Source organism: Lampris incognitus, chromosome 3, assembly GCF_029633865.1.
Source record: "Lampris incognitus isolate fLamInc1 chromosome 3, fLamInc1.hap2, whole genome shotgun sequence".
In the NCBI taxonomy this organism is placed as follows: Eukaryota; Metazoa; Chordata; class Actinopteri; order Lampriformes; family Lampridae; genus Lampris; species Lampris incognitus.
Window position 1 is genome coordinate 104,774,797 of NC_079213.1, and position 15,880 is coordinate 104,790,676.

General features: G+C 47.8%; 1 protein-coding gene across 1 annotated transcript in view; it reads left to right on the top strand.

Annotated features, from left to right (window-relative positions):
* The window catches only part of zfyve9b (zinc finger, FYVE domain containing 9b), a 30,478-nt gene extending 16,973 nt beyond the window's left edge, over nucleotides 1-13,505 (top strand). Inside the window, exons 9-15 of the mRNA XM_056276912.1 lie at nucleotides 249-353; nucleotides 471-621; nucleotides 1,428-1,508; nucleotides 3,035-3,197; nucleotides 6,759-6,864; nucleotides 7,176-7,355; nucleotides 13,344-13,505. Coding sequence (XP_056132887.1) covers nucleotides 249-353; nucleotides 471-621; nucleotides 1,428-1,508; nucleotides 3,035-3,197; nucleotides 6,759-6,864; nucleotides 7,176-7,355; nucleotides 13,344-13,505 — 948 coding nt within the window. The remainder of the gene's footprint in view (nucleotides 1-248; nucleotides 354-470; nucleotides 622-1,427; nucleotides 1,509-3,034; nucleotides 3,198-6,758; nucleotides 6,865-7,175; nucleotides 7,356-13,343) is intronic.
* Nucleotides 13,506-15,880: the final 2,375 nt, after the last annotated feature.

The following is a 15,880-nucleotide window of genomic DNA, read 5'->3' on the forward strand; positions in this document are numbered from 1 at the left end:
CAGCATCCCACAACCCTGGGAGCAGGATAAGGGTCTGGATAATGGATGGATGGATGGATATTGTTTGTAAAAATGCATGACAACAATGTGCTTCACATGAGAACAAGTTAAAAATGAAAAGTCAGTCATTTGCATTCTCACTGGATCTGAAGAGACAGAGAGAGATTCTTCAATATATCACTGTCTTCAATGTAACCACCAGCCTCATCTGTTACTAACTACAGCCTGTGCCTGTTATTTGCTTGCAGGACTTCAGGAATTTCCGCTACAGCCTACCAGTGGTGCCGGGGCTGAGTGTGGACCTGGAGGCTCAGCGGACCTGCATTAAGATACCAACAAACGGCTACAATGATGTACGGCTCAAACCTTAAAATTGCTGATGCTAAGCAGCTCTGTCACCGTCTGCAGTTTTCATTTGTCTCGACTGTCAATCATCACTCCTGCCTCTCAACCTGTCTGCCTGTTTTTAGCTGATGAAGGCTCTGGATAAGTCCAACGAGCACGTGCTGGCCATGGGGGCATGCTTCAACGAGGCTGCCGACTCTCACCTCATCTGTGTACAGGCGGAGGACGGGCAGTACCACACCCAGGCCATCAGCATCCACAGCCAGCCAAGGAATGGTGCGTGGGGGCTAAGGTGGCACTGCAGCCGCCTTCCAAGTGATTTGATAGACATCAGTTTGGGAGTGATGAAAATGATGATGGGCGGCACAGTGGTGCAGTGGTTAGCATGGTTGCCTCACAGCAAGAAGGTCCTGGGTTCGAGCCCCAGAGTAGTCCAACCTTGGGGGCTGTCCCGGGTCATCCTCTGTGTAGAGTTTGCATGTTCTCCTCGTGTCTGCGTGGGTTTCCTCCAGGTGCTCTGGTTTCCTCCCACAGTCCAAAAACATGTAGGTCAGGTGAATTGGCCGTACTTAATTGTCCCTAGGTGTGAATGTGTGTGTGTGTGGGCCCTGTGTGATGGCCTGGTGGCCTGTCCAGGGTGTCTCCCCACCTGCCACCCAGTGACTGCTGGAATAGGCTCCAGCATCCCCACGACCCTGAGAGCATGATGAGCGGTTTGGATAATGGATGGAAGATGATGATGATGATGATGTGTAATCAGGTCACACTGTAATCAAGCCGAAATGGAAGGTTACTTCTGAAGGCGAAAACATTTACTGCAATCAGAAACTGGACTAAAAGACAACAGGTCCTGATTGACCTTTATGTTATCTTGCCCTTTAAAGAATGTTGTATGTTTGTTTGAATACAAACCCAAAGGAGGATGTGACGCAGATCAAAGTAAAGCACCATCCCTGAAGGGCCACTAGGTAGCGCCGTGTAATAGACTTCTGCTAAATACCACACAGTCGGGATCAGTCTCGCACGTTATGAGTTGGTGTTCATTTGAAAAATTTGCTTTGCTTTTGTTTCCTTTGTTTCAGTCACCGGCTCGTGCTTTTTTGTATTCAGCAGTGCCCTGAAGTCCTCTGCAGGATATCTCGCCAAATCCAGCATCGTGGAAGGTAGGAGGTTGATCGATCAATCAACCAGTCAAGTCATACGCCAGTCGCTCTCTATACAGCACATTTCATACAGTAAAATGCAGTGCAATATAGTACATCAGGTGAACAGTGCGCATAGGTAATGATAAAAGAAGAAACAGACAAAATACATCGATGAAAAATAAAAATACTAAACTATGAAATACTATGAAAGCATGATTAAACAGTCTGACATGAAATCAGAATGGACAGAACTGATAGTTGATCAACAGCAGGTTAACAGCTTATAAATAAAAGTAGAAGAGCTTTGAGGGGGGTCTGGGTGGCGTGGCGGTCTATTCCGTAGCCTACCAACATGGGGATCGCCGGTTCGAATCCCCGTGTTACCTCCGGTTTGGTCGGGCGTCCCTACAAACACATTGGCCGTGTCTGCGGGTGGGAAGCCGGATGTGGGTATGTGTCCTGGTCGCTGCACTAGCGCCTCCTCTGGTCGGTCGGGGCGCCTGTCCGGGGGGGAGGGGGAACTGGGGGGAATAGTGTGATCCTCCCACGTGCAACGTCCCCCTGGTGAAACTCCTCACTGTCAGGTGAAAAGAAGCAGCTGGCGACTCCACATGTATCGGAGCCCAGATAGCAAAATTGCTGTGGCCCGGACCTGTCCACCTCATCCGGTTCACATACCGCATGGAATGATGGCTGTTGGGGGGGTCCGCTCCAGTTTGCCAGATCTGGGCCAGAACCAAGCCATAGCAATGCCGCATCTGCCACATATTTGCCAAAGGTGGCCCATATTTGTTTTGTGATATTTGGGCCATATTCACCATTTACCACACGGGCCACTTCAGGGTCACATCCAGATTACATGTTGCCCAGAGCACCGCATCTTTGCCAAAAAAGGCCCACATTTGATTTGGCGTATTTTGGACATATTTGCTATTATACATGTGGGCCACTTCAGGCTCACATCCATTTTGTCAGCCCTCCCCGGATCGGCAGAGGAGGTGGAGCAATGACTGAGATGGCTCGGGAGAGTGGGGTAATTGGCCGGATACAATTTGGGGGGAAAAAAAAGGGGGGAAATCCTTAAAAAAAAGAAAAGAAGGGGTTGTCCTATAGGTGAAAGCACCATTAAAAGATGTGTTTCAATAAAAGTTTCTAATGAGACATCTGTTCTCTGTTCCAATGGGAGACTGTTCCACAGTTTTGGTCCATTTCCACCAAACACTACATCACCTTGAGTCTCAGGTCATCTTTTTGACATAGGTCAAAGTCCAGTAGTTCACTACTTCGGGGGCAGTCTGTGTGACCTTGACACTCACGAGAAACAAAGAATTCTTTGCATGACCACGTCACTTGGTGAAACTAGACATCCCTCCCTCAAACTGCTTCATTTGGCGTGTGTTGATCTTTGTATGTGTATGTGTGTCTACGTACATTTTAACAGACTGTTGGTGCAGGCGTGCTCGTGTGTTGATGCATGTGAGCTGTCTGTCCCCCCGTTGGTGTCCGCGTGTGTGTTTCTCCGGTATCGCTGTCCCTCTCCTCAGATGGCCTGATGGTGCAGATCACGGTGGAGACTATGGCGGAGCTCCGCCGCTCCCTGCGAGAGATGAAGGACTACACCATCACCTGTGGACGGCTCGACCAATCAGAGAGCCAGGAACATGTTCACCTGCAGTGGCTGGATGAGAAATGCACTTTTAATAAAGGGTGAGTATGTTATGCCCTTGCTTACTTAAACACCATAACCATTATTATGGGTGTGTGTACTATTGTGTCCTCCTTCTGCTTACGATTGACATTTTATGCTGCTAAGATGACGATGTGTCTTTTATACTGACAGTTTGATGTAAATGTACTTTGTACTTTGATTCTCATATTCAGCACCTCTTTATGATGTAAGGTGCACCTACATTAAGAGTACTCGAGATAACATGCACTTGACGCATATACTACTTCATATGGTACTATTATGAAATGATTACTATGTAGCAATTGTACCACTACTACTACATCATTCAGTACCACTATGAAATGATTACTATGTGGTAAATGTACTGCTACTTCATATAGTGCTTTTATGATATGGTTAACATGTAGTGCTCTATGATGCCAGTTGGCAACACTCATTTATCTGAGAATTGCTGACTCTCGCTTTTGAGTCACTTTAGGTAAAAATGTGTGCTAAAATGAGTAAATATAAAAGTAAATGCAAATGTAAAAGCTTTATTCCTAAGCTTTACTCCAAAGTTGGAGTTAAGCTTTTTGCTTAAATAGACTGAACATTAGGAGGTGCACAGCAGCAATATACATAATCGTATGCAAAGGAATGATCATTTAAAAAATAAAAAATGCTGCTCATCAGTGGAATTAGGGGATCTATTGATTCCCCCTGGGATCAATAAAGTACTTAAAAACATTTTGGGCAGCATGGTGATTAGTGCTGTTACCTCATAGCAAGAAGGTCCTGTGTGCAAACCCCAGGCTGTCCCAGCTTCTTTCTTTGTGGAGTTTGCATAGCAGCTGGATTACTCAGTAGGTAAGAACACTGGCTTTCCCGCTGGAGATGGGCAGTTCAAACTCCAGTTGGGACAAGTCTCCAGAAAGAGTCTGTGTCATAGACTCCTAATGCTATACAAGCCAACTACCTCAGATATGAGTATACACGAATAGACGTGAATAGAACTCGATTAGAGTCATACCGGCTCAGACGTCACCTGGGTTAACAAGGTCCACATCAGGTGTTGGGAACCAGGACAACCTGATGAGAAATGGACTACTGGAACAAGACATTCATTGACAAGGACTAAAAACCTGGAACTGATGGAATGTTACTATAACAGCAGACCCCAGAAGAGGGGCTATATGAAACGTATAAATAACTCCAGAGAGTGAGGCATGTCCTGAGGAGCCAGCTCAAGGGGAAGAATAAGATCCAACCCATCAACACATATGCCCCACCAGTCATCAGATACCCAGCTGGAATAATAAGCTGCCCAAAGGACGAGATAAAAGTCACAGATATTAGGACATGGAAACTCCTCATAATGCACAGGGGGTTCCTCCTGAAGTCCAGCAGCCTGAGACTGTACAATAAGCAAAAAGATGGGGACAAGACAAGTCCCTCCATGGGATGTACCATCGGCAGAGAAAAGATGTGGCTGAAATCCAGCCAATGGCTAGAAAAGGCTGGACTGAAGGACAGCACAGAGGCTCTGATCATAGCAGCATAAGAACAGGCACTCAGCACCAGATTGGTTGAGGCAGGGGTCTACAACATCAGACAAGAACCACGATGCAGGCTGTGCAAAATCGCCCCTGAGACAGTCCAGGACTTAGTAGCAGGGTGTAAAATGCTAGCTGAGAAAGCATACACTGAAAGGCAAAACCAAGTGACTGGGATAGTGTACAGGAATATCTGTACTGAATACAGACTGGAAGTCCCCAAGTCCAAATGGGAGACACCGCTAAAGGTGGTTGAGAATGACAGAGCTAAGATCCTGTGGGACTTCAAGTTCTAGACTGACAAGCAGACTGAAAAGCTGGCTAACCAGCCAAACATTGTGGTGGTCAACAAGGAACAGAAGACAGCAGTAGTGATTGATGTAGCAATCCCGAGTGATCGCAACACCAGGAAGAAAGAGCATGAGAAGCTAGAGAAACACCAAGGGCTGAAGGAAGAACTAGATCGGATGTGAAAGGTGAAATCTGCAGTAGTCCAAGTGGTAATAGGAGCACTAGGGGCTGTGACCCCAAAACTGGGAGAGTGGCTCCAGCAGATTCCAGGAACAATATCTGAGGTCTCTGTCCAGAAGATGCAGCCCTAGGAACAGCTAAGATACTGTGCAGAACCTTCAAACTCCCAGGCCTCTGGTAGAGGAGCCGAGCTTGAGGAAGACACACCACCCGACAAAGGACAAGGGAGAATATTATCAGAATCAGAATCAGAATCATGTTTATTGGCCATGTAGGTTTGCACATGCATGGAATGTGACTGGTTTCATGGCTCTCTCTGTCTACTTAACATAGAATAACAACACGGCAATACAACAACCTTCAGATATATACACAAGGATTGACTTATTCAGGTGAAATAAGAGGTGATAAAGTGCAATGATGCAGAATATATCAGAGATGCTGAAATAAATGTTGGCAGGTTACTTACATGGCTGATGTACCAGTATATGTACAATGTACAGTACAGTATATACAAAATGGTTGGATTTATTGACAGTGTTAAGAGCTCATTTGAATGACAGCCCACGGAAAGAAACTGTTTTTATATCTGGTTGTTTTGGGGTACAGTGCTCTGTAGCGTCTGCCAGAGGGGAGGAGTTGGAACAGGTTGTGACCAGGGTGTGATGGGTCTGCAGTGATGTTGCCTGCCCGTTTCCTGAGTCTGGAGGTGTATAAGTCCTGAATGGAGGGCAGGTTGGCACCAATGATTTTCTCTGCAGACCTAACTGTCCATTGTAGTTTGTCCCTGTCCTGTTTGATGGCCGAATCAAATCAGACAGTGATGGATGTGCAGAGGGCAGACTGGATTATTGCAGTGCAGTTATATATGCACACATATACAGACGGATGAAAAATTAAAGGAAAAATCAACTTAAAGTGTCTTAGTAAGATGTTGGGTCACCATGAGCCTCCAGAACAGCTTCAGTGCTCCCTGTCATAGAGTCTACAAGTCTCTGAACTCTACTGGAGGGTGGAACATCATTCCTTCAAAAGATATTCCCTCATTGGTGTTTTGATGGTGGTGGTGGAGAGCACTGTCTCACACACCAGTCCAAAATCTCCCATAGGTGTCCAATTGGGTTGAGATCTGGTGACGGTGAAGGCCATAGCATATGATTTACATCATTTTCATCCTCATCAAACCATTCAGGGACCCCTTGTGCCCTGTGGATGGGGGCATTGTCATCCTGGAAGAGACCACTCCCATCAGGATAGAAATTTTTCATCATAGGATAAGGGTGATCACTCAGAATAACTTTGTAGTGACCCTTACCTCTAAGGGGACAAGTGGACCCAAACCATGCCAGGAAAATGCCCCCCACAGCATTACAGAGCCCCTGGTCCCACTCACTGTAGGAGTCGAGCATTCAGGTTTTTCCTTTCATTCGTCACCCGTCTGTATATATATAGTATATGGCCTCAATTTGCTAGGATGTGATGTGGTGTGACGGTTGGAGATGGTTGCTGAATGCACTATAACCTTGAAGGGTAAGTTATATCAGAGGGCCTAACATTAGCTTTGTGTCTATCCAGAGTTTATAGTCCCATTGATGGTAAATCCATGGAGTCCATCAGCAGTACGAAAATGTTCCAAAAGTCGGAATACAAGGAAAATGGGAAGATTATCCACTGGACAGAGGTAAACCCAATGACATCTAAAACAGCTTCCTTAATTTGAATTTGTAACAGTAACGCCCACATTGTGCCGTTTATTATAAACTACGACTCTGCCTGTGGCATATATTGCGGGACAATATAGATGACACATAAATCAGTCGTTTCTTAAATGTGAAGTAAAATATTAGTTGGATGTTCAACTGTAAGCTTTTTATGTGGGAAATGGTAATTTGACGATTTGTAACAGTGATGTGCATTATTGACTCATATGTTGCATGTGTGTGTGTGTGTGTGTGTGTGTTGTTGTTGTTGTTGTTATTGTTGTTGCTGCAGGTGTTCTTTCTACAAAGGGCAAATCAACCAAAAGGCGGCGTGAGTGATTCCACCGAACAGAATCGGCTTACTGAGCGAATCGCTCGGGCATTCTGCCTGGCACTGTGCCCACATCTCAAACTGTTGAAGGAGGACGGGATGGCCAAACTGGGGCTCCGTGTCACCTTCAACTCCCAAGAGGTCAGGAGCGTTACAGGACATTGGATATTACATATTAGGGTTAGCCTTATGAGTTAACAAAACTATTGTAGGTCAATAGCTGACCATCATGTTGCTATAACGGTAGTGAGAAAAATAGTAGTTACCCTGGATGTAACTCTAGTTCGTACGTAGCCCTCTAACAGGCTTCGCTATTGGTTTATCCCATCGAGGCTCCGCCTCAGCACCTGAGAAAGATCTTTGTACTCACAGGTAGGAGCCACAAAGTGCCCACCCCCTATAAAGCCCCCGCGTCTCCGCTGCTTGTCTCCCTTTGAAACTCAGCAACAAAGACTGGGGCCAGCTGGGCTTGTGGTTAGAGGGCTATGCACATACTCATAGAACTGGAGTAACATCCAGAGAAACTACCATTTCTATCGTATGTGCTCCACCCTCTAACAGGCTTCGTTATTGGTTCATGCCTAAGGCGAAGGGGGTTAGGGATGAGTGTACTCCCAGCTGGGCCCAACTGACACTAGTCCGACACCAGCCAAACAGCAAACTTCCCAGCAGCAGTCCAATGGTCGAGCATTGCCCCAACTAAGGGCCTCATACCGTGCTGCACCAACCCAACGAGGGCTTGACACAGCTGACCGAAGCCGAGGCCCCCCTAGACCCTGCACCGAGCACCACAAGGGGTACCAAGTCAAGTCAAGGTGGAGGACCAGGAAGACGCCAAGCAGATGTCTTCCACTGGCAGTCCCCTGAAAAGTGCCATAGAGGATGCAATGCCCCTCGTAGAGTGTGCCCTGGGGCCCACAGGTGCAGGGCGGTCCATAGCATCGTAACTCTTGCAGACTGCATCACAAATCTAGTGGGCGAGCCATTGTGCCGACAGAGGAGCCCCCTGAGACCGACCGCCACAGCAGACGAATAGTTGGTTGGATTTCCTGACCATCGCTGAGCGCCCCACATAGCAACAAAGTACCCTCACCAGAGACAGGTGTGGAGGCGCTCTTCCTCCTTGTTAGCATGAGGAAGAGCAAAGAATACTCTCAGATGGATTACTCTTGACCTGAATGAGGAGGTAATTAACTTCAGCCGGAAGAATGGGTTGGTGCACACTGATCCCTTGTCACTGAAAGACATGCAGGAGGGATGTATCGACAAGGGACACAGATCCCCTGCCCTCTTGGCTGAAGTAAGAGCCAAGAGAATGGCCGTCTTGATAGATAACAACTCCAAGTCCACCTGGCCAAGCAGCTCAACGATGGGCCAACCAACCTGTCCAGAACCGTTTTGCAGGTCCCACTCATGGACAAGGCATTGAGAAGGGGGCCTCAGCTTATGGACCCCCATCAGGAAGTGCTTGACTAAGGGGTGGCTACTGATTGTGAGGTGGCCAAACCCATCATGGCCCACTGTCATCACTGCTGTTAACACCTCCGGGGTGGAAGCAGCATGGCCACCATCAAACAGGTCCTGTAGGAACTGCAAAACATCCTGCAAAGGGCAGGAACGTGGATTTAAGTCCCTGGCCTCACACCAGACCGCAAAAACCTGCCAGCGTGTGGAATAAGCCCTGGAGGTGGAAGGGGCACGCATTCTGAATAGTTGCGACCACCGCCTCAGGGAAGCTCATGTGGCTCCGCCACCATTCCCCAGCACCACAAGTATCACCGAAAGATGTTGCGTCCGAACCCCGTGAAGCAACTTCATCATCAGCTGCAAGGGCGGAAAAGCATACAGCAGACCTGGAGGCCACACTTGGTGAGCTAACGAGTCTACCCCCAACGGGGGGGGGGGGCTTTGGTCACTCTCAGAAAAAACCCAGGGGGCACTTGGCATTCTCCCTGCTGGCAAACAGGTCCACCATTGGTCACCCAAACCAACACCAGATCGGATCGGCTATGTCCAGGGAGAGGCTCCATTCCTCCTGGAATGGTGCCCCTCTGGACATCCTGTCTGCCCACCACTTTGAGTGACCCCGAACATGGCGGGCTTTCAAGGAGTAGACATGGCAATCTGCCCACGTCAGGATGGAGACAGTCATCCTGTGCAGGGCCAGGGATCTGACGCCCCCCTTGTCTTTTCAAGTACACCACCACTGTGGTGGAGTCTGACCTCACCATGACATGCTTTCCCCTTAGGTGAGGAACGAAGTGGTGAAGCACCTTCTGAACCACTGTGTGCTCCAGCAGGTTTATGTGTGAGGGAAGCCCCCCCATGCTGGCCTGGCTGAGGGTCCCTCCCTGGCCAACCAGGGAAACTTTTGTGAAGACCTCAATGTAGTGGGGGACACACCCCAGCCAAACTCCCTTGCGGAAACGGCTGGGTGAGTCCCAAATGTCACATTTCTCTGTGCCATTGCGGGGACACGGAGCTTGTGCTGTTTGTCTTGGATTAGGTTCAGCCGCAGCCGTAACATAAGTATCTTTTGATAGGGGGTGGAAACCGCAGCACCTGGAGGAAACCCATGCAGGCACAGGGAAAACATGCAAACTCCACACAGAAAGAACCTGTGACAGCCTGGGGTTCAAACTTAGGGCCTTCTTGCTGTGAGGCAACAGTGCTAAACACTGGGCCACCGTGCTGCCCACCATGAACCAACATTGCAGGCTCCTCATGTGCAGAAACCCCAGGTGCACCACTGAGTGTGCTGCTGACATCATTCCAAGGAGGGGCCTTACACTCTCTATCGGCGCTGAGACTGAGGAACTCACGTGTTGAGTCAGCCGCAACAATGCTTCCACACGCTGCCGTAACAGGTACGCGGTCATAGCGTGGGAGTCTAGCAGCAGACTGAGGTAGGGCATCTGCTGGCTTGGCTGAAGGGCACTCTTGGTGAGGTTGACAGCAAAGCCCAGCCATGTGACATGTAGGATGACCAAGGCTGTATGGGGTTCCGCTTCCTGCCTGTGATATAGCGAGGATCAGCCAATCATCAAAGTAGGTTAAGAGTCTTCCCCTTATGCCCTGAGCAGCTCCAGCAGCCTCTCCACACATTTGGAGAATGTGCACGGAGCCAGAGAGTATTCGAACGGAAGACAGGAGTATTGATAGAGCCTTTTCCCCCACCACAAAATGCAGGAACTTCCTGTGGCATGGCAGGATAGAGACATGGAAATACACATTGTCCAGATCAGTCGATGTCATCCAGTCGCCTGGCTGGATCCACTCCAAAATCAGCTTGAACATCAGCATACGAAATGGTCTGAGAAATATAGCCATTGAAGACGCTCAGGTCCAGAATTAGTCTCACAACCCCCTGACCTATTGGGAATCAGGAATAAGGGGAAAAGAAGCCCATCCACGACTCCGACTGGGGAACTGACATTATGGCTCCCTTGCGGAGGAGTGCGGTTCTTGCCTCCTCCAATGCTGCCCTCTCAGCGGGAGTGGAGAGAAAGGTCCGAGGTTGCTGGCATAACTGCACTGCATAGCCCTTTCTCCAGTTCTTTTTAGCCAGGTGGGGAGAGTGCCGCCCAGTCGCATCCATGCCAGATGACGGTCTGTGAGCAGCAGTGCAAGAGCTAGAATGGGCCTGCCCGCGACAGGATAGAACACACGGGGCCCTGGTGGAAAGGGCTGGCAAACGGCCAATGTCAACAGTGACTCAACCGCTTCTCTCACTTCATCTTTTGGTAAGCCAGTCACAGAGGACGACGGAGAGAGATCAGTACTGGGGCCGGGCGAAGAAACAGCATGAAAGCCAACTTTCTTCTTACGGTCACTGTACTCAAGGAAAGAAGGAGAAACACTTGCTTTAGCAGGCAATGGGCTAGCACGACTGAGAGGCTGCTCGATAGCCAACTTATTTTGGCCGCCATCTTTGACCCGGACCACAAGAATAGAAGGGATAACCTGCGCATGGCCGTCACAACCGACATCACTGGTAAACACAGAAGTGATGGGACAGTAATGGCAGCAGCCATCAACAGATAGGCTAACAGAGAGTTGCACATGGTAGAAAACCCTTGAGCGACTCCCCTGGCACCTGCACTCTCAGCTCGGTAAGTGTTTGTCAAGGAATGGCGGCGACAGCCAAATCAAAGTTAAGGGAAAGCCCATCAGCCTTAGAAGAAGCTAACAGACTTCGCAGAGCTTCCCAGATACCAATGGAGCCAGCTGGCTGCGGGTAGCTGCATAGCTTTGTTAGCCGCCGATGAGGCTAGCAGGCCACAGATAGCCATATAACGCCTCAGAAAGCTAATGACACTGACGGGCCGCAGAAGTGACATTAGCTTCTTGTGAGACGCAGACGCCGGGGAAGAGTGGGCAACGTGCACCGCTTGCCCCAATTCGCCTCACCTGGGGAGGAAGGGGAGACATCCCCTCCGACACAGGTGGGGCACCTCTAATGCTACCTATGCTGCAGCATCTGAGACGAGCAAGGCACGGTTAGCCGCATTAGCATCCCGGGTAGCTATGGTACCGATCGGCCGAAATTAGCTGCATTAGCTTCTCGTGAATGTGGAAAAGAGGCTGGGGAACAGCGGGTATCGTGAACCACCTGCCCCTATTTGCCTCACCTGGGGAGGAAGGGGAGACATCCCCTCCGGCCCAGGTGGTGGGTGGTGTGCCTCTGAAGGCTATAATGCAAACCTATGAAACAACCTTGGTATGAAGTGTTTGGGACGCTTGTTTTTTGTTTGTTTTTTTGGGGGGGGGGTGTAAGGGTATAAAGGGAAGACCCCTTCAAATGGTAGGGGTGGCGCCATCTTGGGACACACAAGACGTGTTCGAGGCCTACCACGAGGCTGAGCACGGAGGCGACGGTAAAGTCGTCCAGGGCAGCAGAGAAGGGTGAAGCCGGTGGAAACGCAGTTCCCATCCTCTCAGCAGCCGAGCCGAACAGGCTGAATTTTATAGCACCGGTATTCCCAGGCAGTCTCCCATTCAAGTACTAAATAGGCTCAACCCTATTTAGTTTCTGAGATTGGGCGTCCTCAAGAGTGGTATGGACATAAGCCGGCGGGTCGTCGAGGGGTCGTCCTCCTCATCATACTCGTCCCAGAGTTGGGAGCAAGCCGTCACCTCTCCGCGCGCCAGCGCTGGTGTGGGAAAGGAGAATGGACTCCTCAACCTCTGCCGGCTCTTGCGCCCCTCCCGGGGTTGGGCAAGGCAGGCAGTGCAGGTCTTAAAAGCTTCCCGGTGCCACCAGCTGAGGCAAACAAAGCAGGACTTGTGGCCGACTAGGGGCAACAATTGTAGCAACACGAGATGGAAGAAGTCATTATGCTGCGACACCGGAGGGTGACAAGAAACTCGCAGGCAAGATCCATAGCTCAGGTGGCTGAGTGAAAAAGGGAGACGAGCCTCGGAGACGCAGGGTTTTTATAGGGGATGGGTGCTATGTGGCTCCTACCACCCGATTGGGTGATGAGTACGAAGATCTCTCTCAGGTGCCGAGGTGGAGCCTCGATGGGGTAAACCAATAGCGAAGCCCGTTAGAGGGCGAAACAGGTACGACATAGATGTGATCAAGTTCATCTTTCTGAATTTATCCAATACTGCCACTACAGATCTCAATCTTGTGAGTTAATTACTATTTTTACATTAAAATCTGGGCTGCCCCTTTCTTATTGTGAGCGATTTCAAAAACGCAGGCCCATCCAAAAAGTTGATAGTTCAATTACAGCTTTGAAGCTCGTTCCAAGGGGGCTACGTAGTTTATATGCAATGCAGCTGAACCATAAACGGTGGCGGAAGAGAGAAGTCATTAATCTTATTTTAAAAAGGGATTTCTGTGACAACATAGGATATACTCGTACACTATGCACTGTTCCTGCATCATGTGACTTGTTCCAGTATATATTTCCTCAAAACGGTTAACTGTTCCATTCTCTACTACTATTTGCAGTTCTGCTTTATTGCTTCTTAACTACACAACCCCTTATATAACACTCCAAAGCTGATAGTCAAGGATTCAATAAAGCCATATTACGACCATTTTCCATATAACTGTGAAGACTAACACAAGCACCAATTGGTCTAATGATCATACATTTGTCCAATCTTTTATTTCAGATTGGCTTTGTTGCTGGAAGCAATGGGCAGCCTCTCCCTCCTCAGTACCTCAATGCCTTGGATAGTGTGTTGATCCCCGTTATCCACAGCAGGGGGCGCAAGAGGGACGAAGAGCCCATTGTGATGGAGCTCATCTTTTACATCCTGGAAAACATCACATAAAAGGGTGCACTCCCATTGATCCATCCACCATTCACCCTTTCAACCCTGACTGCCATTCACTCTCCGGCACTTCAAGCCAGTGCCACCGTGAGACTCATAACAAGCTAGCTCGTTCAAACAGTAGACCAAGCCACTCTGAAGGGCACTGTGTACATCTCATTTCATTCTCAGAGAGACAAAAGACGTGGTCCAATTCATCCGCCTTTCTTTCCCCATTGACCTGCCATCCCCCCACCCAAACAACAGACAATCTTTTCACTCTTGAAATCGCACGAAGGCCCATCGGAACAGGGTAGTGACCGTTTCATGGTTTGGCATCATTCATGTCATAATATTTTCAGTACAAATACCCATATTTTGAGAATGCCTTTAAAGTGGGAGCTTGATTGAGCCCCACAACCTTAAAGCAATGACAAAAAGAGAATGACTTGAAATAGTAGAATATGTAGATCTGTAGCTTACTGGGGGCCGTGCCTATAGTCCCCAGGTCCTATATTCGAAAAAAAAAGGGTCCCATATTCCCCGTTTTCCACTAAAAAGGTCCTATAATCCCGGTTGCAATAGACACCGGGGAACATAGAACCCTCTTTTGGAAAAAGGGTCCTATATTCCCCGCTGTTTCCAGGGGAACATAGGACCTTTTTCCAAATAAAGGGTCCTATATTCCCCGCTATTGCCAATCGAGGAACAAACCGGGGACCTTAGAACCCTTTTTGCAAATTATTTCCTTAACGGGTCCAAAATAATAAAAACTGGGGTCATGGCTGAGTTGTAGGCTACGACAATCTATTCCTCCGCTGATTAAATTAGGCCGTATTACCATTGTTGGCTGTTGTATATCGCAGGCCACCTTGAGTGCGTATCCAAATCGGGCCTAGAGGAGGCTGTAATTTGCTTTATTGTTATTTCTTACCAATATTTACTGCAGTAGGCCTAGTTAGTTGGCTCTCCGGCTCAGCATGGACAGTCGGCAATCAACGCAAGTTTTTCTTGCAGTAGGCCCGCCTACCAGTATAACCTAGCCATTTCCACCTTCGCTCAAAGTTCAATTTGCACAGCACTGGACACTTAAGCCACTTTCTTGTTACTTTGCAGTTCGTTTTCCATATTAAATCACTTGGCAGACTTTCTTTCAAAAAGACTTTCATGATGAACTTTTTAGGCAGAGAACTTAGACCAGGACTTGGAATTTAGGACCAGCACAAGGTATCCATCAACGGGGGCCGCCTACCTTACACAATAGGCTAATTGCCTAATAATAATAATATGTGCTTCTCAAAAAACTAAAGGCTTGTGGAGGTGCTAAACCAAAAACATGAATCAAAGACGAACATCAAAGGATGTAAGGTAACACTCACCAAATGGTAAAAAAATAACAGAGGCAGTCCTCTGTTTCACCATTTTATTGTTTGGCATCAGTCATTAAGGTTTCTGAAGAAGACCACCCGGCCAAGTTAATGACTGATGCCAAACAATGAAATGGTAAAATAGAGAATTGTGTCTTTTTTTTTTCATTTGGTGAGTGCTACCTTACATCCTTTGATGTTCTTCTTTAATAATAATAATAATAATAGTAATAATATCAATAATAATAATAAATATAATAATAATAATAACAACAACAACAGCCTAATAATAATAATAATAATAGCCTAATTATAAAAGAGGCCTAATAACAAATAACAATTACAGGCATAATACTATCAATAGTAACACTGATAATGTGGAAGGAATGAGGAAAAACACATGAGACCAAGGCGAGTTTGATGTTTATTCCTCAACTCCAAAAACCAACTGCAGCAGGAACAACCCTGCCCCGGCGAGTCCGCCACAATAATAGGCTATTAATAACAAAATGCATTTCAATTATCCAATTTTTAGCATTTCTAATATAAGGCTATATTGTTATTATTATTATCATCATCATCATTATTATTATTATCAGGCTATTATTATCATTACAATTATGATGCTTAAAGGGCCTTACTGAGCAGATGGTTGCTATCTAATATCTGTCAGATGCTTAACGACGGCTTTCTAGAGAACATAGAAGAAGTGGGTCGGAATTGGCCTATTGTCGGTATCAGCCAGTTTACGCAGGAGTCTATCCCTGGTACAATGCACTAGACCTCTGGGAGATGGACTGCTGAGGACGGAACACAACACCTATCCTCAGCTTCCAGCACTTCTCGCACAATGTGCTACTCATACGCTGAGTTGGCGGCACCCGGGATCGAACTCACGACCTTGCGATTCATAGGCGAGAGCTCTACCGACTGAGCTATGCCCGGGTACAATTGCCCAAGGAGCATAGGCTTACTATGTTACATTCAGACACAGACGAGCCAGCTCACCTACTCGGCGAGGCGCATTTT